The sequence below is a fragment of the Microcebus murinus genome, chromosome 5 (genome assembly GCF_040939455.1).
Source record: "Microcebus murinus isolate Inina chromosome 5, M.murinus_Inina_mat1.0, whole genome shotgun sequence".
NCBI classification, from domain to species: domain Eukaryota; kingdom Metazoa; phylum Chordata; class Mammalia; order Primates; family Cheirogaleidae; genus Microcebus; species Microcebus murinus.
The window spans coordinates 7,248,988-7,275,569 of record NC_134108.1 but is presented as its reverse complement, the minus strand read 5'-3'; the positions used below and the strand labels follow the sequence as shown (position 1 = coordinate 7,275,569).

Genomic DNA, 26,582 nt, shown 5'->3' with positions numbered 1-26,582 from the left:
TCTAGGAGTCTGGAGTATTGCATAGCGTTTGCATGCAGATAGCCCCAGCCCCAAGGAGGCACTGAGGTGGAAGATAAAACCCTTCCCGCTGCCTAAAAATGTCCCGTCTTAGGACTTTCCAGGCTACGCCCACGACAACCCAAACTCCCAATGTTTAGGCGGGTCCTTGTTGACGTTCACGGTCTTGTGTGGTTTCTTGTAGCCTGTTCACGTCAGAGCACAGCTCTCCGTAAGTGTTGCCTTACCGTGGATGGGTTTTGGTGTTTTGCTTTGCAAACCCCAGTCCCAGCCTGCAAAGGAGCATTTGCACACGAGAACATGCATTTTTATATCTTTATGTCCGTCTTCACACAATTCTGGTTTACTCCTTCGGCAGCTGTTTGTGGGATGGTTTGCTCTGTGGTCAGTGTCTGTTCACTTTGGCCTGAGAGCTCAGTGGCCAGACTGATCTTGTTTATCTTCCGTGGTACCGAGCATCGTACGAGCTGTGGGTTTCTTCTAGCTCATTGGCCTTCACAGGGATTGGAGCTGGGCACGTTGGCAGTGGGTTGCCTTCCTGCCAGGTCCCGAGACACGGGCTGGCTTCCTGATTTGGTTTTTAGGTTCCCATTTTATGCGGTGGGGCCTGGGAGAGTTGTACTGTTGAATTCTCCCCAGTTGAGACTGCTTTTCTGGAGGAGTGTTGGGGCATAGTTTGTTTCCATCACACTAAACGAGAAACCGGAGAAACTTCAGCGAGGTTCTGTGCCTTCAGCCTGCCGGGATCCGTGCTGGGGATTGAGTGACCGATCGCCCAGGGAGCTTAGGGCCCTTGACCTTTGGATTATTCACCATTTAGGTGTGACTCATAGGAGAAATCATCATTGCCTTTGGCTAAAAGAAACTTTTTTTTTTTTTCTGTCACAGAACCAGAACAGAATTGGGAAGCCGTGGATGGCAGCCAGGCGGAAACAGAAAAGAAGCATTTTTTCATTAACATCTGCCACAGAGTGCTTCGGGGAGGCAAGGCGCAAGGCTGTCCGGAGGACGCGGCCGTGTGCGCAGTAGGTGAGTCCTGCCCAGCGGGAAGGTCTGGGTGATGCTTTTCCCAAAGGCATGCTGCGTCCGGCATGCATGAGTTAGAAAATCCTCCTGTGGTTCATCTAAGCCTCCTCTTTCTGGGTTTGGCATGTAAAGGGTGGCAAAAAAATTTTTTTAATGACTTAAATGTCAGTAACTGTGTGAAGTACTCTGAAATCCTGAGGTTGGCTAAAGCCTCCTGACCCTGGCTACAGCCATAACCAGGAGCAGAAGGAACCGTGTTGGAAAATACTTTGTCATCTTTCCAGTTTGTGACCTGAAGAATAACATTGCTGGTACTCGTGTAAAGTCCATTTTGACTTTTTAAACGTGAGTGCCTGGAATTGTTCAGAAGTTACGCCGTAAGGGAAGTGGAATCTCAGTTGTAACCTTGTGAAAGAGTGCTTAAGTTTCCTTTTGCTGTAATTGTTTTGGTCCTGTAGCTATCATGCAGAGACTTCTCGATTTGATATAGATATTTAGCACGTTAGTTGTTTTTCATTTAAGACTCACCTCGGAAATGCCAGGTTTTAAGAGTGATGAGAATCTACTATAAATATTCAGTAAGGAATTGTGAGCGTTGGTTGGATTGTAGGGATTATCCCAGTATTCAGAATTGGTGATGTGTCTTTAAAAGCAGGAGTTTGAGATGGAGTTTTATAACACTTTATAGTAACAATCAACTGAACCAAGAAGTGGCCACCTGCTCGGGCTGCTGAACAGGGTTTAGTTTCTGCTTTGGTCACGAGACAAACCCTGACCCCTGGGCTGTGATTTCAAGACTCTGTGTCCCGGGTAACTGAGGCCCTGAAAATGAGAGGTAGTGTGATTTTACAAATGGTGATGGTGCCCCTACAGGCTGTTTGTCTCTTGTGCCCTTGGCAGATGTTGTATGTCATTCATTCGTGGCACTTTCCTGCTAGGCCTACAGATGGCCTTGGAGGCACCAGTATAGCTGTTACTGCCCAAATGTTGTCACTCAAGAAAACCTGTTGAGCCAGGCACGGTGGCTCATGCCTGTAATCACAGCAACTTAGTAGGCCAGGAGGATCACTTGAGCCCAGGAGTTCCAGACCAGCCTGGGCAACATAGTGAGATCCCATCTCTACAAAAATAATAGTAAAAAGAAGATAATCCACTGCTGCCCCAGTGGGCTAGGTGGCTGAAGAAGGGGTCGTGGTGTACCTGCTGGGTTTGGGCTGTGTTTCCCCCTCCCCCTGCCTCTTTGTCTGTGTCATGATCATTTTTAATCTTCTGTATTTTTTTTCCTATTTTCTCTCTTTCAGACAAGAGTGGAAGTAAAAATCTGGGAAAATTTATTTCCTCTCCCACAACAGAGAAAGGAAACATTCAACTCTCTTATTCAGATGGTGATGATTGTGGTGATGGCAAGAAAATAAGAACTAATATCACACTTGTGTGCAAGCCAGGTAAAAATTTAAAAGTTTTTCCTTGCCAGAGAGTTTGTCGCTTGCCAGAGGTGTCCTGCAGTCTTCATTTCTGTGTTCATCATTTGCTGCTGCAAGGTGATCAGCTAGCATGGGGTGGTGCTAAGCATTTTGGGTTCTAGACTCTTTGGCGATAAGAGATGCATCAGTTTCAGCCTGAGCAAGAGCAAGACCCCCTCTCTATTAAAAATAGAAATTAATTGGCCAACTAAAAATACATAGAAAAAATTGGCCGGGCATGGTGGCGCATGCCTGTAGTCCCAGCTACTCGGGAGGCTGAGGCAGAAATACTGCTTGAGCCCAGGAGTTTGAGGTTGCCGTGAGCTAGGCTGACACCACGGCACTCTAGCCTGGGTGACAGAGTGAGACTCTGTGTTAAAAAAATATATATATATAAAAAAGAGCTGCATCAGTTGGATTTTTCCCTGGTCTTCCACCCAAAACCAATCCAGAAATGGAGAAACCAGATGGTGTCCAAAGGGAGCCGGGAGTCTCAGCACGGCACCCTCCTCCTCAGGAGTGATAACGGGGTCAGTTGTGTGAGTTGCTTAACTTCCCCCAAAGGGGGAAAAAAAATCATAAATGGTTTTAAAATATTGCCCGTGCTCTCATCATTTAAACAAAAGGCTAATTTTCATTTCCTGTATTTTAGGTATATATTGTTATTACTGGGTCAAAATTTTTGTGTGTTCACACATTTTAATGTTCCTCAAAATGTGGTATTTTGTGAATTCTCTTCTGTGTTTCACAGTTCTATTTATAATTTTTAGAGACTTCCTTGTCAATGTGGTGTGGTTTTACTATTTTTAAATGTTTTCCCTATTGTTGTATTAATAACATGTTTCCAGTGTTGGTATTGTGCTATTGCATGTCCTCTCTCCACGTCTCGTTGCAATATTTCCTTTGGATAAGTTCCCAGCTGTTGGAGAAGGCCAAAGGCTAGGAACATGCCTTTTTTGCTTCTTTAATTGTGGTAAAATATACATAAAATCTGTTTTTAAAAGTGGTGATAAAATACACATAACAAAGTTTACCATCGTAACCATTTTTAAGGCCACTAGTTCGGTGGCATGAAGGGCTTTCGTTCACGTAGTTGTGCGCCCACCACCACCATCCGTCTGCAGGACTTTCTCATCTTTCCAAACTGAAACTCAGCCCCCATTGAACACTAACTCCTCGCTGCCCCCCTCCCCCAAGCCCCTGGCACACCGTTCCACTGTCTGTTTCCATGGACAAGTGGAACCATCCGGTATTTATTTGTAGGACCATTTTTGACCCTTGGTGTGTCGTGCTTCATTTCCCGCTGCCACTTCCAAATCTATTTTTTTTTTTTTCTGAGACAGAGTCTCACTCTGTTGCCCCAGCTAGAGTGCCGTGGCATCAGCGTAGTTCACAGCAACCTCAAACTCCTGGGCTCAAGGGATCCTCTTGCCTCAGCCTCCTGAGCAGCTGGGAACTACAGGCATGCGCCACTATGCCCAGCTAATTTTTTCTATATATTTTTAGTCGCCCAATTAATTTCTTTCTAATTTTAGTAGAGACGGAGTCTCGCTCTAGGGCTCAGGCTAGTTTCAAACTCCTGACCTTGAGCGATCCGCCTGCCTTGGCCTCCCAGAGTGCTTAGGATTACAGGCCTGAGCCATTGTACTCAGCCTCCAAGTCTGTTTTTAAGAGAGTAAGAACGAAGTGAGATCTTTAGGAGCTAATGGTATAGTGGCTCTTTTTCCCCATGGACAGGTGATCTGGAAAGTGCTCCAGTGTTCAGAACTTCAGGGGACAATGGCTGCTTCTACGAGTTTGAGTGGCACACGGCTGCTGCCTGCGTGCTGTCTAAGACGGAAGGGGAAAACTGCACGGTCTTCGACTCTCAGGCAGGTGCGTGTCTGGGTAGCACCTCCTTGGTTTAGGGTGGCTTGCAACCACTTAGTGTTTTTCTAAACATTTTCTGTGAGTGCTTTTTGAGATAACCTACATTTTGTTAATTTTGTTAATGCTATTTGATTTGATTTGATTTGATAATGAATTTTGTTAATGCTATTTGACCAAAGTTCTGAAAGTCTGATGCTTGGGGCTTATTTGAGATACTGAAAATGCTATTTTGATCATCATTGGAGTAGGTTTGCTGAATGCAAAATCTTAAGAACACAAGGGAATAACTCATGTTTGAAAAGGCTTGTTGCATGAATTCTAGCCAAGAAACCTACCTTAGAGAGACTTTATAAGAACCCCATTATATTGTGGTCGTCCTTCTTGGAACATGCAGGTTGTTTATCAGACTAGCCGTTACGGGTTTTGCATAGGGTTTCAGGCTAATGCAGTAACAGGGACTGACGGTGTTGGATCCGGCTCCAAGGGAAACATCGGTGATTGTGGCTCTGGTGGCCCAAAAGGGGAAAATGTCTTTCCTGCCTGCCAAGCTCCTTCCTGCCAGCGGGAAGCCTTGGGAAGAATTGCTCTTTGAGACTGTGGGGTGAGTTTGCCCTGTTGACCGTGTTCTGACTGACCTTACCTACTTTCATTGTCTTTATTCTCGCTCAGGGTTTTCTTTTGATTTGTCACCCCTCATGAAGAAAAGCGGTGCCTATAAAGTTGAGACAAGGAAGTATGACTTCTACATAAACGTCTGTGGCCCGGTGTCTGCGGGCTCCTGCCAGCCAGGCTCGGGGGCCTGTCAGGTGGCCAGAAGGCAAGTAGCTTTTCACTTACAGGTTTATCCGTACGGATTTTGTGTTAATGGGAATTTTATTCAGGAATAGGTGTGTTCCCTTCTAATGCCATTGCTTCACGATAAACATTTAAACGCTGATAAAGCCTGGCCTAAAAGGTGCCAGGACTTTCATTTCTCAGCGAAGGGGCAAGCCGCATCCCTGGGAAAGGAACGTGGATTTACTGACACCTCCTGTGCGTCTTGCGCTTCTCAGCTGCTGGATGCCCAGACTTCTCCGAGAGCAGATCTGGGTCCTGGTGGGGTGGGCGGCACTCCTCCCCTGCATTTAGAGAGCAGGGCTCCTGGTGGGCGGTCTGCACCCCTGCCTGGCCCTGGCGGCCCGGCACGCCGGCCACCAGCCCCGGGATGCTCCTGCTCATCGGGGCTTTGTGAGAGAAACTCTTGTTTGTTTTAGTGATAAGAAGACTTGGAACTTGGGACAGAGCAATGCTAAACTCTCGTACTACGATGGGATGATCCAGCTGAACTACAGGGATGGTACGCCCTACAATAACGAAAGGCACACACCGCGGTCTACCCTGATCACCTTCCTCTGCGACCGGGACGCCGGAGTAGGCTCCCCTGAGTACCAGGTAGGGATCGTTCCGCGTGGCTGCCCCTGGGGACAGGCAAGCCCCTCGTGGACCCTTTATTTAGACGCAGACCTATTATTAGTCACCAGGGTACAGAGGTGGTGTTTGTTTTTTAGCTGTTTATTTAGTGGGTGGTACACCTCAGTGATGGCCCAGAGGCTCATCAGTTTTGGGTACAAAACACGCAAAAGCATCAAAAACAATCCTTTATCCTCACTTAATTTCCATCTTAATTTATTACTGGGCAATTTTCTTCTTATTACAACGAAAGGAGATGGGCAAAGTAAGCTTTCTTTCCCTACGGTTTTTGTTTCATACAATGCCCTTGTCACGTTTTGAATGCTGGCTTTGCGTGACGCGTCTGTTTCTGGTCGTGCGCCCCCTCAGTTCTCTTCCTGTCACGCAATTAGGAAGAGGACAACTCTACCTACAACTTCCGGTGGTACACCAGTTACGCCTGCCCGGAGGAGCCCCTGGAGTGTGTGGTGACCGACCCCTCCACGCTGGAGCAGTACGATCTTTCCAGGTGAGGCAGGGGCAGCTGCCAGGGTCCCTGGTCCAGCGCAGCTGCGGGGGGCGGGGGTGGAACTGGTGATGGCGGTGCAGGGCCAAGGTGGGGCGCTTTAAGCAGAACGAATTCTAATGGTCCGGTGGCATCATCCGGTCTTCGCCACAGCAAAGCCTTAGTCTTTAGCTCTGTCATTTGAACCAGTGACTGTCAGTACAGAGGCGTGGGGGACGGATGGGTTTAGGGCCCGCTGCGTGCCGATTGTAGCGAAGGTCAAGTGTGTCACCTGAGCCAGACTCTGTAGTTGGATGGGTAGAGCATGTTTCTTCTGATACCCTCATTTCTCTAACTACTTCGAAATACATTTTCAGACCGAAATGTGTAAGCTCGTAAGAGTGCACATTTTCCTTTGATATTTTAGGCTAGCAAAATCCGAAGGTGGTCGTGGAGGAAACTGGTACGCCATGGACACCTCAGGGGAACACGTCACCTGGAGGAAGTACTACATAAACGTGTGTCGGCCTCTGAATCCGGTGCCGGGCTGTGACCGCTACGCGTCCGCGTGCCAGATGAAATATGAAAAGGATCAAGTGAGTCTGTCTTCCCTGCTGGCCTCATTTTCCCCAATAAGTGCACGGCTTAGTGGGTGGAGGTGGGTGTTCCGGACGCCCATCCAAAGCCGGCCTGGTGCTCCGGCGAAGCCCTCTGAGTGAGAATGGGGCCCCCTGTAAGCTGGTCTGCCTCCCAAGCAGATGTGTGTCATATTCAAATCATGGTTCAGATTTAAAACTTCAGAGAAAGAAAATGCTGTGGTTTGGGGGACCTTCGATCATTTAAAGGGCGAAGAAGTGCTTAATGGCTGTCTCCAGCATGAATCCAAAAGCGTCTTTGAGTGCTTCAGCAGACATCTGTAAAAAAGAGATTTTGCTTCCAAAAGCTCTTGCTTCTGGATTAATCAGGGGGGAAAAACTGGTTTGGGTGAATTGCCATGGGTGGACTAGATCCACACGTGAGTTCCCACTTGAGCGACTGAGCTGTGCTTCCTCACGGGATCGAGGCCGTTCCTGCTAGGACCTTGCATGTTGCCTCGTGGTCGGCGTACGTGGTGAATCTCAAAATAAAGACGTCTGTGTGCTCTGGAAGTTGGCTTCTGTAAAAATAGCGTGTCAGGAATGTACTTTTCCTGGCATATATTAATGGCAGCTTGGAGTTTTTTTTAAAGGAAGGAGGTGAGATGCCTCTGGTGGTTAAGAATTGAGCTTCCGGTCATGTGTACCTGTGCGCAAGTGTGTGTTCTTAACTGGAGCAGCGACCTCAAAGTGCAGCCAGTCCTCGTTACTTGCAGAATCCGCATCTGTGAATGTGCCTACTTGCTAACATTTATAACCCCCAAATCAGCACACAGAGCACTTTCTTAGTCATCCTTGCATGTGCGCAGCGGCCTGACATACACGTTCCTAGTTGAGGTTGAACAAGGCCAGGCTCTGTCCTCTTGTTTCGGCCTCACACCAAGATGGCTAGAAGAAGGAGAGGGTGGGGCAAGGGTGGGACAGGGCAGTGCAGGGCGGAGCTCTGTGGAACAGGGTCTGAATCTCTACGCTGGCACCGGTTAGTGGGGCGGCCTCAGGTGAGTCATTTAGCACTTCTGAACATTTTTTTTTTCCCCTTTTGTAAAATAAAGGAAATAGAATCCGTCAGCATGAGTTGTTCTTAGGATTCGGGATGATAACCTACGTGAGCTGTGTGTGTGTGTATGTATATTACGTAATCCCCCTAGGAGCAGTTGTTCAGTATTTGATAATTTATTGTTTGCTGCAACTTTATAGGATGTAACTACCATGAGTGATGAATCGACTGTTAGTAATGAAAAAGTCAGCTGTTTTCTCTTTAGAGGGAAGAGACTAACGAGATGGTTTCGTTGCAGGATTCCTTTGCTGAAGCAGTCTCCATCAGTAACCTGGGAATGGCAAGGGCCGGCCCTGTGATCGAGGAGAGTGGCAGCCTCCTCCTGGAGTACGTCAACGGCTCCGCCTGCACCACCAGCGACGGCAGAGCGACCACCTACACCACGAGGATCCACCTCGTCTGTTCCCGCGGCAGCCTGGTAGGGCGCTGCTCCTGGCCCATGACCCTGGTCGCTCCGGGTTCTTTCCTGAGTGGCACCACCTGACGTGTCTCTGAACAGCAGTGAATGCGTCCGGGGTGCGCAGAGGAGCTGTGCTGGTCGTGATTCTGCTTACGGCCAGCGTGGGGGCTAAACGTGAGCAGGCAGGGAGCGCATTTGTGGCACTCCCGTGGCTGTGACTTCAGAAGTACAAGCCTCACCTTCACCTTCCGCTGTGGAGTTTGAGTCTCTGGCGTGCCGTACACTGTTCGGTGCTCCATAGATAGTGGATTTTTACTTTGCGTTGTGCAGGCACCGTCTTCTCTTAGGGTTGGTGATCCGAGGATCACGGCAGTGGAACAGGGTCTTAGAGACGGTTTGGTCCTGCAGGGGCTGGGGGAGAACTTCCCCTTTGTATTCTGAAGGTTCGTTGAAAACCAACTGAGAAAAGGCAGATTAATAGGAGGAAAGGAGACATTACAACTGATACCACTGAAATACAAAATGTAACCTGCGAAAACTATAAAAACTTCTGCACACACAACTAGAAAATGTAGAGGAAATGGATAAATTCCTGGAAACACACAACCTCCCAAGCCTGAGTCAGGAAGAGAGAGAAATACTAAACAGACCGATAACAAGCAGCGTGGTCGAAGCAGTAATAAAAAGTCTCCCTATAAAATGAGGTTTCAGGAAGGAGATGGAAGGTAATTGTGTTTCTTTTGCAAAGAAGCTTTCTTGGTCCTATGAGGAAATTCCAGGGGGAGCCCCTCCCTGTGCTCGGGGTCTGGGGAAGGAACAAGGCAGGGTCAAAAGGCCCTCAAGGCAGCTTCTAAGGCAGGGGTCCTCAGACTTTTTAAACAGGGGGCCAGTTCACTGTTCCTCAGACTGTTGGAGAGTGCGCACTGTGGGCCCGGGACGAGTCAGCTGCTAAGCAGGACAGGGAGCCTCGGCAAAACCACCCGGAGGGCCGGATAAATGTGCTAGGAGGCCCGCATGTGGCCCTTGGGCCATAGTTTGAGGACGCCTGGTCTAAGGCCTCTCAGCCTGGCAAAGCGCCAGTCTTCAGGGTATCACTTTCTGAGCCCCAGAGTCCCAGCCCCAGAGTCCATAGCTGAGGCTTTGTGTAGCTTCGGCCATGGTGGACAAGGAAGGACGTGTATGAAATACAGAATAAAATAGGAACGAGACACAGGCTGAGAAGTAGAGGCAGTGGTTACGGTCGCTGCTGGCTCTGAGTTCCTCAGCCAGGGGTGAACAGCAGAGAAAATGACATAAAAATACTTTGGGCTCATGCCGTACAGTCTCAGTTGCTTCTTATTTTAAATCGTGGTAAAATATGTATCTCATAAAGTTGACCATTTTGACGGGTTTTGGCTTAAATACATTAAGCACCTTTATAGTGTTGCGCATCCATCACCAGTATCCCTTTCCAGAACCCTTTGTGTTGTCTCAAAACCAATTGCTTTATCACCTGGAGTTTTAGGTTTATACCAGGATCCTGTGTTTAGGGGAAATTACCGGACGGTCAGGTGAATCCAGAGTGGAGACACACCGGCAGGCGTGCTCCTTAGCAGCTAAATCCTTCACGGTGCCCTTGCTAAGGGCTGGTCGCAGCTGCCTCCAGGGTGGCTCAAGTGAGCGGCTGAGTCACTCCTGTGCCAGCAGCCTGCAGCCCCGGTTCTCTTCGTCATTTGCTCACATACTATTTTCTCTAAGAGATGCTTTCTTCAGAGTTCAAAAAAGAGCTCTCTTGTCCGCTGGAGAATCACGAGGTTCACACATTTGGAAAGGGGAGCGTTACTTCTCGCAGGGGTTGTAGCCTCGGGCAGAAGCCAAGAGCAAGCCCTTCAAGGGAGGGGTAGAGGGACAGGAATTCGTGCTGAGTGGGGTGGGTGCAGGTAGTATTTAACAAGCTACAGGAGGAGTCATGAATATTTATGAAAGGAGAAACGCGGACACGTGCAGCTGAGCTTCATGCCACTTCATGGTCCCGTGTTCAAGAAATGGTGGCGTTGACATGATCCGCATGCAGAGTTTTCAGCCTTTTGCCACAGAAGGGGATGCAGAGGACCCGGTGGCCCCTGTGTGCAACCTTGGTGGCCTGGCCGGAGCCCCTCCATGGCTGGCGGTCTCCTACCTGGAAGGAATGCTTGGTACTTGTGTCAGGACTGCAAAAGGTCTGCCTTTAAGCTTAGTATATTTAAAAAAGAAAAAAAAAAACCTTGAAAGGGGGGGAGTCAGGAGGTGGTTGGGATCAGCGTTGAGCACGTCTGTTCGGCCCTGAGGGAAGAAAGGCCGATGCAGGTCACCAGGTGCATGGCCTCCCGCCCTGTCAGGGCCAGGAACTCAGTTTTAAGGTTTCTCTGGGGTCCCCTTGGCCAAGAGGAGTCTGTTCAGTCGACTGGGGGCTAAGGGCTTACCTGTATTTCACTGGTGAGGGAGTGGATGACGAGCCAGCTGGCTGGGCACGGCCTGTGCTTTGCCTGAGCCGGGGCCGCTGTTTTCCTCTCAGTCTCAGGAAGGAATCTCGGGGTCTTTGATTCCACGGGTGTGTGCCCAGGTCACCCGGCTCAGCCTGGCCGTCTCTGCCTCCCGGGCACGCCCGGGACCCCTGCCTGGGGACTGCCTCCTGCTTTCTCTCTGGGTGTTTGTTGCCACTGAGATACTGGGTACTCCCAGAAAGTTCTTAGACCTTTAGTTATTTTTTAGCTTTTCTGTGGGATACTTCAGTTTTCAGAGTAATTTCACATTTTCACTGTATCTCTGAGAACTTGTACGGGGCCTGGTGCCCAGCGTGGATCCAGGAAACACACTCACTGAGTGAGTAAAGGGGAACGTGCTCAGAGTTCGCAAGTCTCAGAACTTCCACGGGCTGGACCTTTGTCGCCACCAGGTGGAAGGTGCTGGTGCGGTTTTACTGGGAAGCGTTGCTGAAGCTGGCAGGTGGGAGGGCCTTCAGGTTAGAGAGCCTTGGTGGGAAGGGCCTGGGCTCAGGTCAGACGGCCATCGTCCCCTAGCCTGTGGCCCCGGCAGGGGTCTTCACTTCTCTGTGCCTGCTTGCTCATCTGCAGTTTTGGGTGCCTTGGGACCGGGCGGGTGGGTCACTGATGCTCAGCTGAGAAGCGCTAGCAGAACTCCTAGCTCAGTGGCTGGTGCGTGGTGCACACTCCACTGTGGGCGTGGAGCTCGCGCAGAAAGGGGGTGTGCCATGTTTGGGGCAAACTTGTGATGGAAGCACGTACACAGACGGGTGTACAAATCACAACTTGATAACAGCTGGGTGAGTTTTCATGAATTGAATGCAGCTGTACAACCGAATCCCCGGCAAGGAAGAGAACATGAGCACCCCCAGAGTTCGTTCCTCCGGTGCCCTCTTGTCACTTCTCAGCACCTCTCCTGACCTCTGACGTCACAGTCAGATTTGCCTAATTCTTAGCTGACGTCAGTGAAATCAAGCGTGCTGTCCCCTTTTGCGTCTGGCTTCCTGCACCCGACTTTTGGTGTAGAGTATTTCTCCACAGCATGGACTTGGCCCCAGACCTGGGTTTGGGTCCCAAGACTACCATTTACCGCTGGCAGGATCTCTGCATTTCTTAGCATCCAAACATGAGAGATTTATCTCCTCTGCAGGGGTGACGAGAACATTAGGTGATAATTAATCAGTGCACATTAAGTGCCCAGCATATTGACGGACCCATAATAAACATTCAGTAGATTATAGCTGTTTTTTATTTACCAGACCAGAATTCTTCTGGTTAGATCAAGTTCCGTGTTGCCACATTGACTCTTATCCTGGGTTTGACCTTTCAGAACAGCCATCCCATCTTTTCTCTCAACTGGGAGTGTGTGGTCAGTTTCCTGTGGAACACGGAGGCCGCCTGTCCTGTGCAGACGACGACGGACACTGAGCAGGTTCGTGTGTTCCCACCTGGCTTCTCCACGCAGGTGTCCCAGCCCTGAGCCGAGCCCTGCCCCTGCTTTCTGACTCAGCTACTGCGTCACCGTCCCCTCTGTGTCGAGAGCAGGTGGCTGGGGGTCATCCTGCATTCCTGCTTGCAGCTGCAGGCTCTTGGGCAGCGGAGAGTGTGGCTTATGCACAGGAGTGGCCCGACACGGGCGCCTGGCCGCTCGAGTGCCCAGTGAGGGCAGGATGGCTGGATGCCCGGCCCCTGCTGTGGGCAGTGCTTCCGGGCGGTGGCCACTGCCCCCCTGCCTGCATTCAGTGGGCGCAGGAGGCCTAGGGCAGAATTAAGTACACCGAGAAGAAGGGAAGGAATCGTTTGAGAGTTACCTGATCATACTCCATTACCCATCGTTACCTTTAAAGTGAATAACTGAGACAGAAAATGAGATTTCTAAAGATGTTTGTTTTCTTTAAAAAAATTAATTAGGGGTCTCACTTTCCCTTTAAATCTGAGGCCTTGGGAGGTGAGGAAAATCCAGGTAAAGTTAGTATCTGAGTCTTGGGTATCACCCTTGGCATACTTGAGGCGCTGTGTTTGAAGAGGCTGTTGAGCACTTGCAGGGCGCGTTTCTGATAGGGGTTTTTAAGTAAATGGGGAAACGCGGTTTTGTGACGTGCAGACCTGTGGGCTCTGGAGGTGCTTTGTATTGGTCCGTGTTCCTGTGGAATTGCTCCCAATGTGTCTCTCCCCCCCCCTTTGTTTCCCGTAGGCTTGCTCTATAAGGGACCCCAACACTGGGTTTGTGTTTAATCTGAACCCACTGAACAGCTCACAAGGATACGTGGTCTCAGGCATTGGGAAGACTTTTGTGGTAAGAGTGATACAATGAATTTCCAGTTTGCTTTGTGACGGGGAGAGACAGAGCGTTAGAGTCACCTGCAGCTGGTGGCTGGGGAGGCAGGTGTCCCCGGGAATTGCCCAGAGCACCGTGACAGCAGCTCTCACGTGGAAGGAGAGAAACCCAGATTAAGGGGGGAAATGATGTAAAACTGTCACCACCGTGCTGGTGCGGTTTTGACATGAGGACTGTTACTGGTCGAATACTAAGTTATTCCTGATCTGTTGCTGTGTGTGGAGCAGCTGTCCCCAGAGCAGCAGCCTTGGTGCCACCTGGGAACTTGTTAGAAATACGGGTTCTGGGGCCCCACCCCGGACCTCAGAGTCAGAAGCTCTTGTTTAGCAGGCACTCTAGGTGGCTCTGATGCTCACGGAGGCTTGAGAACCTCTAGTAAAGAGGAATTGGTAATTATATTGCCCTGTAAAAGGGAAGCCACCTGGATGGCTGTGTTCTAGAATCTTCTGACAGCCTTTCTTTCATAAACAGCTCTGGCGGGTATGTCTGGAGCCGTTGAGATAGAAGAACCTCCAAATTAATGCCATTCTGTTATAAACGAAGCACTGCTAGAAAGAGAAACCTTTTTAAGAATGCTGATTTTGATTTGTTTAAATGCTTGGGACAAAATCCACGTTGGAAAAAGAGCTTTGAAAACAGGGAGCTGGGATGAGAAAGTCTTATAAAAATTTGACACAGAAGAGAACTTTGTAAAATACCTCATGGAGAGGAACACAGAGCCTGTCCCACAGCCAGGAGAACACCGGAGAGGCCCTGTCCCTTCGCAGCGCTTGGGCTCTGACTCCTTCCCCACAGCCCTCCAGCGTCTTTTCTTTTCTTTTTTTGAGACAGAGTCTTAACTGTTGCCCAGGCTAGAGTGCCGTGGCGTCAGCCTAGCTCACAGCAACCTCAAACTCCTGGGCTCAAGCAATCCTTCTGCCTCAGCCTCCCAAGTAGCTGGGACTACCGGCATGTGCGACCATGCCCGGCTAATTTTTTTAACATATGTATATATTTTAGTTGGCCAATTAATTTCTTTCTATTTATAGTAGAGACGGGTCTCACCCTTCTCAGGCTGGTTTCAAACTCCTGATCTTGAGCGATCCTTTCGCCTCGGCCTCCCAGAGTGCTAGGATTACAGGCGTGAGCCACCGCGCCCGGCCTCCAGTGTCTTTTTACAGGGATGTCTCCATTTCATAATGTGTTTGATAACGGCCTCCGTGTTAAAGTCAATTCTAGTACCGTTTGATTTACCAAGTAGTTGACTACAGACCTTGGTTTACAGCAGGTTGCTGTACAAAAGGTATATATGACAGGTGCATAACAGGTCGTGAGAGGCAGGCACAAACCTCCCCGAACCCTGTAGAGAACATGCTAGGAGAGATGACCATGAGCCCCACAGAGAACATGCTGGAAACAGGTCAGGGAGGCTCTGCCTTGTCCACTAGCAGGACAGTTAGGAGGAGTATGTAGTAGACAACAGAGACCAACTCAGGTAACAAAAGTAGAAACAGAGTTGATGGGGGCCCGGCCAGCGTGTTCCTTGGCATTCCAGGCGGAGCCCCCAGATTCCCCCCCCCCACCCCATCCTGTCGGGCTCGGCCTCTCCGTGCTGCTGGAGCTGCCAGGTGGGACATGTCTAAGCGTGCCTGAACACCAGGTTGCAGCAGGTGCAGGTGCTGGGCAGGGCAGAGCCCAGGTACCTGTCAGCTCTGTGGTTAATGTATAGGAAGATCTTGAAGGAAGGAAAGGGAATCTGCCTTTGATTTCCATGATCGGGGACCCCAGACAAAGCCCATGCAGCGGCTAGAGCACTTAGTGGGATCTAGTCCTCACTGGCCATTTCTTAAGTGGGCAACTTTTGGTCTTTAAGAAAAACGCTTTCTGTAGGTAGACTGTGTATTCAGTGTCTGTCAACACTGAACAGATAGAAGTCTGTCCTTTCCGTATCTGCATACCAAGGAGTGCGTTCTGCTTCATTTTCACAGCTACAGCAAACCTAACTGCTTTTTAATAGAATGATATCAACATCTTAACATGACTTCAATTATATGTACTTTCTCTGATTAAAAATATCATAAAATTATGGCTTATATATATTTCCTCTATTATATGGTACATTATTTTATGCATTTGTAGATACAGGGTTGTATAAATAAAATGATATACACTGAACCTTAAGGGAAATTTCTGGGTGTTGCTGTTTGGACTTTAAAATTTTTACTGTATGTACTAACTTTGGGACTCAGCTGTCCACACATGGGTAGGTTGGAAAGTTGGTAATAACTGGTGACCTAGTGGGATTTTGAGTCACTAGGGGTTTTGTCTATGGTAAGTCATGCGGCCTAAGTTCGTTTGTGTGGTTCTCGCTGTCCGGCCTGCAGTTCAACGTCTGCGGCACGATGCCAGTGTGTGGGACCGTCGACGGGAAACCTGCTTCCGGCTGTGAGTCGAACACCCAGACGGACTCCCTGGAGGACCTGAGGCCGGAGAGGCCGGTGGGATTGGAGAAGAGCCTCCAGTTGTCCACAGAGGGCTTCATAACTCTGACCTACAAAGGGCCTCTTTCTGCCACCAGGGGTGAGTTCGCAGGCTTGTTGTTTTCGCAGCTAATGGGGGCCGAGGGGGGGGGTTCTGTGCCCGACAGACCGTCCCCCTTCCCGAGCACACGGTGTCAGCTCTCCCCCGCCGTGGCCTGTGCCGCCCACCCTGCTCAGGAGCCTCCTCGTTGGTCTTCCTGCTTTTGCCCTCACAGAGCACAGGAGTCCCCTGTTAGGAGTCCCCTGTTACCTGTGGTTTCGCTTTCGGAAGTCAAACGTGGTCTGAAAAATGTCAAGATATTTTGAGAGAACCACGTTCAGTTGCATTACAACGTGTTGTTAAATTTTTTCTGTTTTATTGTTAGTCATTGTTAATTTCTTGCTGTGCTTAATCTATAAATTAAACTTAATCACAGGTATATGTATCTACTCAGAAACATAGTGTATGTAGGGTTTATGATTTTAGGCACCCGCTGAGGGTCTTGGACTGTGTCCCCCACAGGTAAAGAGGGGCTGCTGCAGTCTGTATTCAGCGCAGCAGCCAGTGATGTTTTTAGAACATTAGATCATGTCACTTGTCAGCTCAGGGCCTTCTGTGGAGGCTCCATGTCACACCTAGAGGACAAGCCAGCGCTCTCACGGTGGCTGTGGGACGCCCATGACAGCTCTCTGACCTGGTCACCCCTGCTCTTCCCGCTCGGTCCTGCTGGTCTCCCTGTTTCTGGAAAGACAGAAGCTGCCCCCGCTCCTGAGCCTTCATGCTTGTACCCCTGTAACCAACACGTCCCAGGGCAGGGGTTTTCTTCTCTTTCGCTCCTGTAGGGAGTAGGGACTTCGTATTTGTGGAATTAACCAATAAATGAGAGTTACATTGTTTTCTAATGTTTGGATTGATAAGCTGATAGGGGTTTCTAGAAGAGTGAGAGCTCCCAGACACTAGGCTCGTGGCATAAACCCGTCCTGACGTAGGTTCACTGCCGCAACGAGTGTGGCCGCTGTGTTCAGTCCACGTCCCTTGACACAGACCCGTGATGCCATCGTGTCGGCGAGTGGCCGGGAAGCCGGTGCCTGTGGTGGTGTCATCCTGGTGTCACACTGTGTTGATGGGCTGCATCGAGAGTACCGTTTCTTACAGCCAGGCCTTCCTGCTCCACAGGTACCTCGGATGCTTTTATCATCCGCTTCATCTGCAACGATGACCTTTACCCCGGGACCGCTAAGTTCCTGCATCAAGACATTGACTCTGGACGAGGGATCCGAGACACTTTCTTTGAGTTTGAGACGGCGCTGGCCTGTGTTCCCTCCCCGGTGGACTGCCAAGTCACCGGTAGGCCCTGAGCTCTGAGAACTGAAGGGCCGGTCAAAAGGGAGAGTGTGTGTGTGTGTGTGTGTGTGTGAGAGAGAGAGAGAAAATGTCCGTGAAGGCGTGTCTGCATGCATGTGTGCACACGTGTGTGTGTGTTTATGGTCTGTTTTAGAGGCAGCGTGACATTGGCGTGTTACATAATTCTGTTTACGTGGTGCCTAGAGTTGTAATGTTTTTCTTGAAGAGAATCTGGGCATGCCATCACTAGTTTTAAGCTATGATTTGGAATCAGATGCTGCTTAAGAACAGAAAACTCAGAGGAAAACAAAAAATTAAATGCACACGGCAGAGCTGCTTATTTGAGGAGGAAAGAAAGAAAGAGGCATTAGAAGAATACCACAAGCCGTGCCTTGGAAGCTGATCGGTGTCCCCAGGGTGCCTGACCTCTGTGCGTTGGCCCTGCCACCTCCATGGCAGTGGGGCTTCCTTGTGAAGGGCAGGTTTTGGTTCATCTTTTAAGAGATGGGGGGGGGGTCTTGCTGTGTTGCCCAGGCTGGCCTCAAACTCCTGGGCTTCAAGCGACCCTGCTGCCTCGGCCTCTCGAGTAGCTGGGACTACAGGTGCCCGCCACCACCACGTGGCCGCGAATGGCAGTTGCGAGGGCCGAGGGGGGGTGTGTGCTGTAGGCGCAGCCTCTTGCAGGGCCCTTCTCTCTTATGGCTGGGACGTGAGGCTCGCGCCCCAGCAGTCCTTCCCTGGGGGAGAGGAGGCCCCGCAGGCTAACGGGAAAGCAGAGTTCCCAGCAGGTTCCTGTTGTGTTCCAGACTCGGCCGGAAACGAGTACGACCTGAGCGGCCTGAGCTCGGTCAGGAAGCCGTGGACTGCCGTGGACACCTCGGCCGACGGCCAAAGGCGGACGTTCTACCTGAGCGTCTGCGACCCTCTGCCGTACATCCCCGGCTGCCACGGTGGGTCCTGCCTGTCCTACTGCCGTCTGTTCATGCTGTTTCTGACTCAGGGCCACCCTCCTCCCCCTCCCATTCCTCTCCCCAAAACCGCATCTCCTGTTCTCGCAGGCAGCGCCGTGGGGTCTTGCTTGGTGACGGAGACCAACAGCTGGAACCTGGGCGTGGTGCAGATCAGTCCTCAGGTCGCGGCCAACGGGTCCCTGACCATCGTGTACGTCAACGGCGACAAGTGTGGGGCCCAGCGCTTCTCCACCAGGATCACGTTCGAGTGTGCTCAGATATCGGTGCGTGCTCGCCCCGCCAGTGCGCGTTCTGTCTGTGTCCCTTCGACCTCTGAATCTTCTACGCTACTTAAAACTTGCCTGGGTTTTTTTGTGGATTTCTGGCCATCCCTGGGATTTGACTAGAATGTATGAGTTTACCCAGGTCCTTAGATGTTTAAGAAATGCTGTATATTTTGCTCATGGAAGTTAAAGATTAGATATTAACTGTGGCTATCACGTGATTAATGTCTTTAAATAAATGAATGGGAAGGGAGGCAAGCTGTCGGTGTGTGTTGCAGGGCTCCCCGACCTTCCAGCTCCTGGACAACTGTGAGTACGTGTTTGTCTGGAGAACGGTGGAAGCCTGTCCCGTCGTCAGAGTGGAAGGTGAGACCCGGGTGTGCCCCGTACGAGTCTTTGTGAATGTTGAGAGCTGTAGACGTTCTGAGCTATGTCCTAGATGTCTAACCTTATGATGAGAGTGGCCACAGGTGGGATCAAGAAACACCTTTGGGAGGGTGGGTACGTTCTCATCCTAGACTTTTTTATACCCTAGCACATTGCTAATTTTGCCAGTCACATTTTCCTCATGTGCCCGGATTGATGTGTTTTTGGCTTCTCCTACTTGAAAACACTCCTATTGGGGTTTGGTTTCGTTTTGTTTGATGAAGTGGGTCCTTATCCTGGGACCGGGGCTTTTCTAGAAAGCTGTTTGCCAGACAAGTTGCAAATATATATATATATATATATATATATATGTATATGTATATATATATATATATATAAAATTATGTGGAAATGGTTTTTAATGCCCATTTGAAGGCAGTCCTTACCTGATTAAAAACCGTAAATATTTTTGCCTGGAAGTGTGTGTGTGATTGCCGGCACCTCCCGCTCTGTGTTCTTGAAGGAGACAACTGCGAGGTGAGGGACCCGAGGCATGGCAACCTGTACGATCTGAAGCCCCTGGCCCTCAACGACACCATCGTGCGGGCCGGCGAGTACAACTATTACTTCCGGGTCTGCGGGCAGCTCTCCTCCGGGGTCTGCCTCACCAGCGACAGGTCTAAGGTGGTCTCCTCGTGTCAGGAGAAGCCAGGACTGCAGGGATTCCAGAGAGTGGCAGGTACCGAGGTTTTTCCTTCAGCTTTTGTTGCAAAAGAATGGAATTAAAATGTTAAAATGCTGTGCTGAAGGTTGCATTTCTCTTGAGTAGGAAGAATGAGTATTCTGGTAAAACGACATTAATGATGTTTCTGATTTCCCTTGCTTTTTGTTAAGCAGAATACATACTGGAGGATTTTGTTAGGAGTCTGTTTATTTTATTTTTTCTTAGCCATACCGGTTGCCGGCTCTAAGATGCCATTTCTTTTATTACAACATTAAAACACAGGAAACTAGCGAGTAATGGGTGTTCTAAGATGGTACTTTCTAGAATTGAGTCAGAGGGGACACATTTCTTATGGGGATTTGGCCGTAAAAGTTCCAGGGCAGACTGTTGGCCATTCATGCTGTTTTGGCAGCAAGATTTTAGTAAGTTTAAGAACTTGTTAAAATGGAGTTGCAGTTGCCGGTGTGAGGACCTGGGCAGCCTCAGGTGCTGCAGAGGAAGGGACATTCTCTCAGCCACTCGGGCATTGTGTGTCATCCTGCCTCTGGTTAGTTGTCACCTTGCAACCTTGATCAGGGTAGGCCCGAGTTTATTCTTCCTGCAGTGTAAAAATGTGACAAGGAGCAGGTAGTACAGCGTCGGGAGGCCAGGGGTACTTTGTCCCCTGTTCTTCAGAGCGTGTGGCGTGACATGTCTTACGATAAGCTCAGCAACCTGGGGACGCCCGGACCAAACCTTGTTTCTCGTGCTGCTGCTTGAATAGGTCTCCTCACTCAGAAGCTGACTTACGAAAATGGATTGTTAAAAATAAACTACACGGGAGGGGACACATGCCATAAGGTGTACCAGCGCTCCACGACCATCTTTTTCTACTGCGACCGCAGTACCCAGAAGGTGAGTGTGTGCAACCGTGCTGAGCGGGGCCTGCGCCTCCCTCCGGCCGCTGCCACCGTCTTTGTATGGTGAATCTGTCGTCAGGCCTCACGACATCTGGCTAATTTGGTTTAAAATACATTACTTATGGAAAATATGCTGAAACTTTCATCAGTTTCTGTAGATTTTTTTTTGGTTGTTGTTGCCCAGGCTAGAGTGAGTGCCGTGGCGTCAGCCTGGCTCACAGCAACCTCAGTCTCCGGGGCTCAGCGATCCTCCTGCCTCAGCCTCCTGAGTACCTGGGACTACAGGCATGCGCCACCATGCCTGGCTAATTTTTTGTATATATATTTTTAGTTGGTCAATTAATTTATTTCTATTTTTGGTAGAGACGGGGTCTCGCTCAGGCTGGTTTCAAACTCCTGACCTTGAGCAATCCACCCGCCTCAGCCTCCCAAAGTGCTAGGATTACAGGCGTGAGCCACCGCGCCCGGCTGTTTCTGTAGATTTTAACCAACATAATTATTCCTTGCCGTTTTCATCTTTAAAACTCAAAAAGTATAATAAACTAACTCGAGTTTTGCATTCCTGTTTTTGTACGTGTGTTCCGTCTTAATGTGTTTATTAGCCGGTGTTTCTGAAGGAGACTTCCGATTGTTCCTACCTGTTCGAGTGGCGGACGCAGTATGCCTGCCCACCTTTCGACGTGACGGAGTGTTCCTTCGAGTAAGTTGATGAATGTGTGGACTTTTCTGGACAGAGACTGCCTTGATACGATTTTGCTTTAATGGTTAGTGGCCGGGGGATTAGGTTAGTCAGTTAGTTTCCCTGCACCTCAGTTCCCTAATGTTAAAGTGAGGAGGTGGGTTAGGTTAACTCCCAGATCCCCCTCACTGCTTTGAGATTCTGCGATTATTTCGCACTAAGATGTAAAGTGGGCGGGGAAGTGACTGGGGCTGGAGCACAACCCTGGAGCCTGCATGCACGCAAGGTTCACACGTGTGTGTATGTGGGGGGGCGTGGGCCAGGCGCCATGTGCCGCTCTTGATATAGGGTGTGGGGGCTTCTCCTTGAATGTGAATGTCCACAGACTCTTTCTTGGAGCTTACCAGGTAGGCACCTCGGGGCCCCGTCCCTGGAGATTCTGGTTTTGTAGCTCTGCAGTTCTGCATGTTGTAGGAACACGCTGACAGTTCTGACTTGTGATGAGCCGCCCTATGCGTGACCACTGAGCCACCCCACCCTTTCCTGGGGAGAGGTGCAATCCTTTCTGTGTTTCCTTCTAGCCTTTGTCCTGCTGTGTCATCTGTTTTTAGGTGAAACCGTGATTTAAGTTTTAGTAACGTATATAAGTGCATACATTTAATAATTTACGTTCAGTTAATGTCATAATTTCAGCGACGTTGCCATTTCCAGTGGGTGTGAACTGTCCTGAGCAGGTGCCCTGGTTCACGTAGCTGCAGTCCTGCTGCCTTTGGGGGCTGCCTTCAGTTTTCTGATGTTTATGTACAACGAGTAAAGTTTGGATTTTGTTTATATACACAAAGCTTTTTTTTTCTGAAAATTATGCCAAATTTGTTAAAGTAGAATTAAGTCATAGGAGACTTTTGTGATCAGTGACATTAAAAGTTAATACATGTTTATTATAATCAGTTAAGAGTGCAAAAATGTGTGAGGGGAGATTTCCCCCACCCCTCACCTGGGCCCCCCCACCCCTTTGACCCTGTCTTCTTGCGGTTCTTTGTGAGTGGAACGTTGTGCAGCTCCGAGGGGCGCGCACACCGCCTCGCCAGCCTCTGGCACCTGCCGCTGTGCTGTAGAAGGCGCAGGCTGTGACCGAGGGCGCCGGCCTCCTCTCCTGGCTGCCCGCCTGCTTGCCTCGGTTGTACTTCTTTTTCTCCCGCTGGACACTCTTAGGACGTCAGCGCGTGTGCTCTGAGCTCTGTTGCTTGATCCATCACCTCTGGGCGCCCCTTCCCTTCCTCCTGCCCCTGCCGTCCGGCAGCCACGCCAGGTCTTACGCCCCTGCCCTCACCCGCCTCCGACTGGTCTCTCCCAGTAAGTGGACGGTCCTGTCTAGCCGTGTCACTCTGTTGCTGAAGCTTCAATGCAACGACTGTCCGTCTCACGTGGAACCACAGTTCATTCCCCGTCACAGAGGCCCTCTCTGTATCTCCCCTGCGCCTCTCTGACCTCACCCCTGCTGTCTCGCGCACTCACACTGACTCCGCTCCAGCCACACGGGATCCTCTTCTTGGAACGCTCCAGGCTTGCTGTGCCGCAGGCCCTTTGCACGTGCTGTTCTGCCAGGGTGCTCGGTGCCGGGTGCCAAGAGGGCTAGCCCTTCGTTTCTTTCAGAGTTTGTTCCGAGTTCACCTTCTCAGGGTGTGTGTCTTGCTCCCCGTTAATGCTGTGCCTGCCACGTGGTTGGGTTTCAGTCATTTTCGGGGTTTGTGTAGTTAGTGAACCTTTGGCCTGAGCAGAAAGGTCATTAGAGGCCATTTTTATTTTGGTGACCATGGGTGGCCTCAGGGCTGGACAGCAGGTGGCCTGCGTGGGCTGCGCTGAGGTGGCCCGTGCCGTATGGGCCGAGCGTGTTCGCTGCTCCCGGCTGTCGCGGGCGAGCTCTGCTCCTCACGGGGGGGCGAGGACAGCACACGCCTTCAGGTTTGGGTTCTTGTTAGGACTTAATTTTGCTAAAGCGAGTCTTAGAGTTCCCCGCACTTGAAGTTGTGTCGTTGCTGACTCTGACCGGATGTGAGGGAGAGGGAGGGGTCTAGTCCAAAGTTCTGTCTCGGGCGAGACGTGATTCACCATGCCAAGGGCACGCCTGCCGGAAGGACTTGGGTCTTCCCGGAGGCGGGCCCGGTTCACCTGGCGCACAGCCGAGCCTGACCACGTGTCCCCTTCCCTCCAGAGACGCGGCCGGCAACTCCTTCGACCTCTCGTCCCTGTCGAGGTACAGCGACAACTGGGAAGCCGTCACCGGCACGGGGTCCACAGAGCACTACCTCATCAACGTCTGCAAGTCTCTGTCCCCACAGGCTGGCACCGGTGAGAGGGGCGGGGGGAGGGGTGGCTGGTCGTGGACTGACGGGGGAGGGGCGAGTGGGAAGGGCGTTGCCTGGAGGAGTTGCACTCTGCATCACGTCAGGGCTGTGGCCAAGGAGCAGCAGAGGAGCAGTGGTTTGAGGGTCCTAACTACTGGCCCCGGGAGCGGCGCAGGATAGATCGTCACTCATTACTCTGCTGGGGACGGCGTCACCGCTTTGGAACAGGGGAGGTGGAGGTTGGTAGGAATGGAGGTGGTGGCGAGCAATCCTCTTCAGCAGGGCAGGAGATCCGCTGCGTGCCGCTGGTTAATCCACGGCAGCGTGGGCAGCCCTTTTGTGTTTTGCCCAATTCCTCAGTGCCAGGGCTGAGACCAGAAGCCAGTTGTGCATCTGGGACCAAGAGCAGTTCCCAGGGATCTTGGTGCCACACCTGGCCTCTTGGAGTCCTTGAGATGAAACGTCCCATTTTTGTGGCGTTTAATACAACCCACCCACACCTTGTGTCATTTTCGTCCTCTGTGTGGGTTGAGACCGTGGGCCCACTTCCCCTTGCTGCGTCTTGCTGGGCAGGCTGTGTCACTGTGGTTCGCACCGTGGTATGGGACTACGTCTTTCCCCAGGGCAGATGGCACGGATGGTTCAGGGACTGGGAAGTAGGCAGAGTTCTTGGAAACTTCTTTTTTTTTGAGACAGAGTCTCGCTTTGTTGCCCAGGCTAGAGTGAGTACGGTGGCGTCAGCCTAGCTCACAGCAACCTCAAACTCCTGGCCTCACTCAAGCAATCCTCCTGCCTCAGCCTCCTGAATAGCTGGGACTACAGGCATGCACCACCATGCCTGGCTAATTTTTTCTATATATTTTTAGTTGGCCAATTAATTTCTTTCTGTTTATAGTAGAGACAGGGGTCTCGCTCTTGCTCAGGCTGGTTTCGAACTCCTGACCTCGAGCAGTCCGCCCGCCTCTGCCTCCCACTTGGAAACTTCTTGAATAAAGAGTGCGTGAACGTGGGCCGTTTAACATGTTGCACTGGCTCCCTCGAGGAGTTTCAGCTCCATCGTCTGTGGGGTTCAGGAGTAATTTTAGATTGTTGTGTCTGGGATCCCCCACCACACCCTGTGCCCGTCCCCCGTCCGCCTGGGCTGAAACAGCAGTGAACTGAGTGAGAACTGACGTGATGTCGTTGTCGTCTGACGGGTGTGGCAGACACAGCAGCTGTTTTGGGGTGCCTGTTAGAAGTTCTGCTCGGGACTGGAGGGTCACTGAAGGTGACTCTTACCTGCACCTCGTGTCTTGCAGAGCCGTGCCCTCCAGAAGCTGCCGCGTGCCTGCTGGGTGGCTCCAAGCCCGTGAACCTTGGCAGGGTGAGGGACGGGCCTCAGCGGAGCGACGGTGTGATCGTCCTCAAGTATGTCGACGGCGACTCATGCCCAGACCAGATTCGGAAAAAGTCCACCACCATCCGGTTCACCTGTAGTGAGAGCCAAGTGGTAAGGGCCGGCCCCCGCTGCAGCTTTGGGAGGGCCCACGTCCAGGTCAGGGAGACCCTCGTCTGCACGGGGTGCGAGTCTTAGAGGTCGAGATGGCGCGGCTTAACCGAGGGTGACAGTCCAGCGTCGCCCCAGCCTGCGATCTGGGGACCTGCCGCGCCCCCCGGCTTCTTAGACGCTTCCCCTCGCAGTTCTAGTCTCACGTTTAGTAGGCTCTTTTTTGCGTTTGACTCAGAATCCCCCGAAGGCTGTAGAGGACATGGACAGCATGCCCTGTCTTCACGGAGGCAGCTTGGGAAGAGCAAGAAGGGTGGGCGGACCCAGGTCAGAGGTGGCGTCTCCACTTCCTGGCCACGTAGCTTGGTTAATTACTCGGGCACTCCACGTTGTTCTCCCAGTGGTAACAAGGGGTGCTCATCTTGCCGGTGTGGTGGGGGTTCCAGGGACGAGGTCGGAAGTGCCAGGCGTCATTCCCGGCAGGTGCACACTGGCCGGGGGCGAGTCTTCCCCTGCTTGGTTGAGTGGTGGGCTCAGCAGGTGCTGATTGTTAGTGGTTTCCGTGTTGTGAGATTGAGGAGAGCCCCGTGTGCTGGTGTGATTAGGGCTGTAGGTGTGTTGGGTGCTTGCTCAGGCTGACTGTCTGCTCCCCCAGCCATCGGCCGCAGCGGCAGGAGAGCCGGGACAAAGGGCATGCCAGGCGCCCAAGGCCTGCTCTCCTGGAGTGGCAGCGAGGTTTCCTCTTGGGAAGAACACGCGGAGGCTCTGCCCAGATGTGAGGGCTGCTGGCAGCTACTGGGTGCTGGAGGCCGGGCCCCCCCGGGGCTCTGGTTCCTGGCTGAGCAGGCAGGCTTGTGGCTGAGCATGGAAGGGTGCCCAGATCGCGCACTGCGGGAGGGCTTGTTGGGAGTGGGGCGCGCAGAGCTATCTCAGGGTTACCCGGGAAGTAGGGTGCTGCTGAGTGAGTCTCGCCAACCCTGTGGTCACGCGAACAGAGCAGCCTTGGCCCGAGGAGTGGGAGGATCCACAGACCTAACAGGGAGTGCGCTTGGTGGGTCTTTTTGTTTTGACTGTGTAATAGATTTTAGCTGGTGTGTCTTCAGAATGTCACCCGTTGTCTTCTCACTCGTGTCTCCTGGTGGCCCCTTGCTGCAATGTCTTTTGTCTCAGCCCGAGGAGCCCTCCTGGCCCTCCGTGGGTTCCGGCTCTGGGCGGTTTCCCTTCCCTGTGGGCGCTAAGCCCACCACGGCACCCTGGGAGAACGTTCTGACCCTCTGTGTTCCTAATCTGCACCTTGTCCCCAGAAGACCCTCAGAAACCCCACATGCTCGTGAGTTCTGCAGAGCAGCTTCCCCATGGCGTAGCTGAGTTAAGGCGTCAGACTTGAGATCCCCCCGGGGCCTGTCTGTGCTTGTTTGTAGAACTCCAGGCCCATGTTCATCAGCGCCGTGGAGGACTGCGAGTACACCTTCTCCTGGCCCACGGCCGCCGCCTGTGCCGTGAAAAGCAACGTGCACGACGACTGCCAGGTCACCAACCCCAACACAGGTGAGGGACGGTGCCGTCACCAGCCCCGGCTCAGGCGAGGGGCCTGAGGAGTCGTGCACAGCAGCACCCTGGGCGGAAGTGTCCGCGTGTGTGGGTGCGTCGGGCCTTTCTCGGGATGGGCCAGGACACTTCCGCTGTCCTCTGTGCTGGGCACCCAGAGAGGTGCAGGGAGCATCCCAAGGGCAGTTAGAGGGACACTGTGGGGTTCTCCTCATGCC

The 26,582-nt window shown here is 51.5% G+C and overlaps 1 protein-coding gene across 1 annotated transcript in view; it reads left to right on the top strand.

Moving 5' to 3' along the window:
• Positions 1-26,582, top strand: part of IGF2R (insulin like growth factor 2 receptor) — a 107,526-nt gene that overhangs the window by 56,113 nt on the left and 24,831 nt on the right. Inside the window, exons 12-32 of the mRNA XM_076002814.1 lie at positions 907-1,047; positions 2,346-2,489; positions 4,245-4,382; positions 5,046-5,193; positions 5,630-5,807; positions 6,218-6,333; positions 6,737-6,905; positions 8,240-8,419; positions 12,233-12,334; positions 13,097-13,198; positions 15,604-15,799; positions 16,916-17,086; positions 17,890-18,033; positions 18,142-18,317; positions 18,596-18,683; positions 19,207-19,422; positions 20,171-20,301; positions 20,909-21,006; positions 23,198-23,334; positions 24,629-24,819; positions 26,238-26,364. Of these exons, the coding sequence (XP_075858929.1) occupies positions 907-1,047; positions 2,346-2,489; positions 4,245-4,382; positions 5,046-5,193; positions 5,630-5,807; positions 6,218-6,333; positions 6,737-6,905; positions 8,240-8,419; positions 12,233-12,334; positions 13,097-13,198; positions 15,604-15,799; positions 16,916-17,086; positions 17,890-18,033; positions 18,142-18,317; positions 18,596-18,683; positions 19,207-19,422; positions 20,171-20,301; positions 20,909-21,006; positions 23,198-23,334; positions 24,629-24,819; positions 26,238-26,364 (3,093 nt within the window). The remainder of the gene's footprint in view (positions 1-906; positions 1,048-2,345; positions 2,490-4,244; positions 4,383-5,045; positions 5,194-5,629; positions 5,808-6,217; positions 6,334-6,736; positions 6,906-8,239; positions 8,420-12,232; positions 12,335-13,096; positions 13,199-15,603; positions 15,800-16,915; positions 17,087-17,889; positions 18,034-18,141; positions 18,318-18,595; positions 18,684-19,206; positions 19,423-20,170; positions 20,302-20,908; positions 21,007-23,197; positions 23,335-24,628; positions 24,820-26,237; positions 26,365-26,582) is intronic.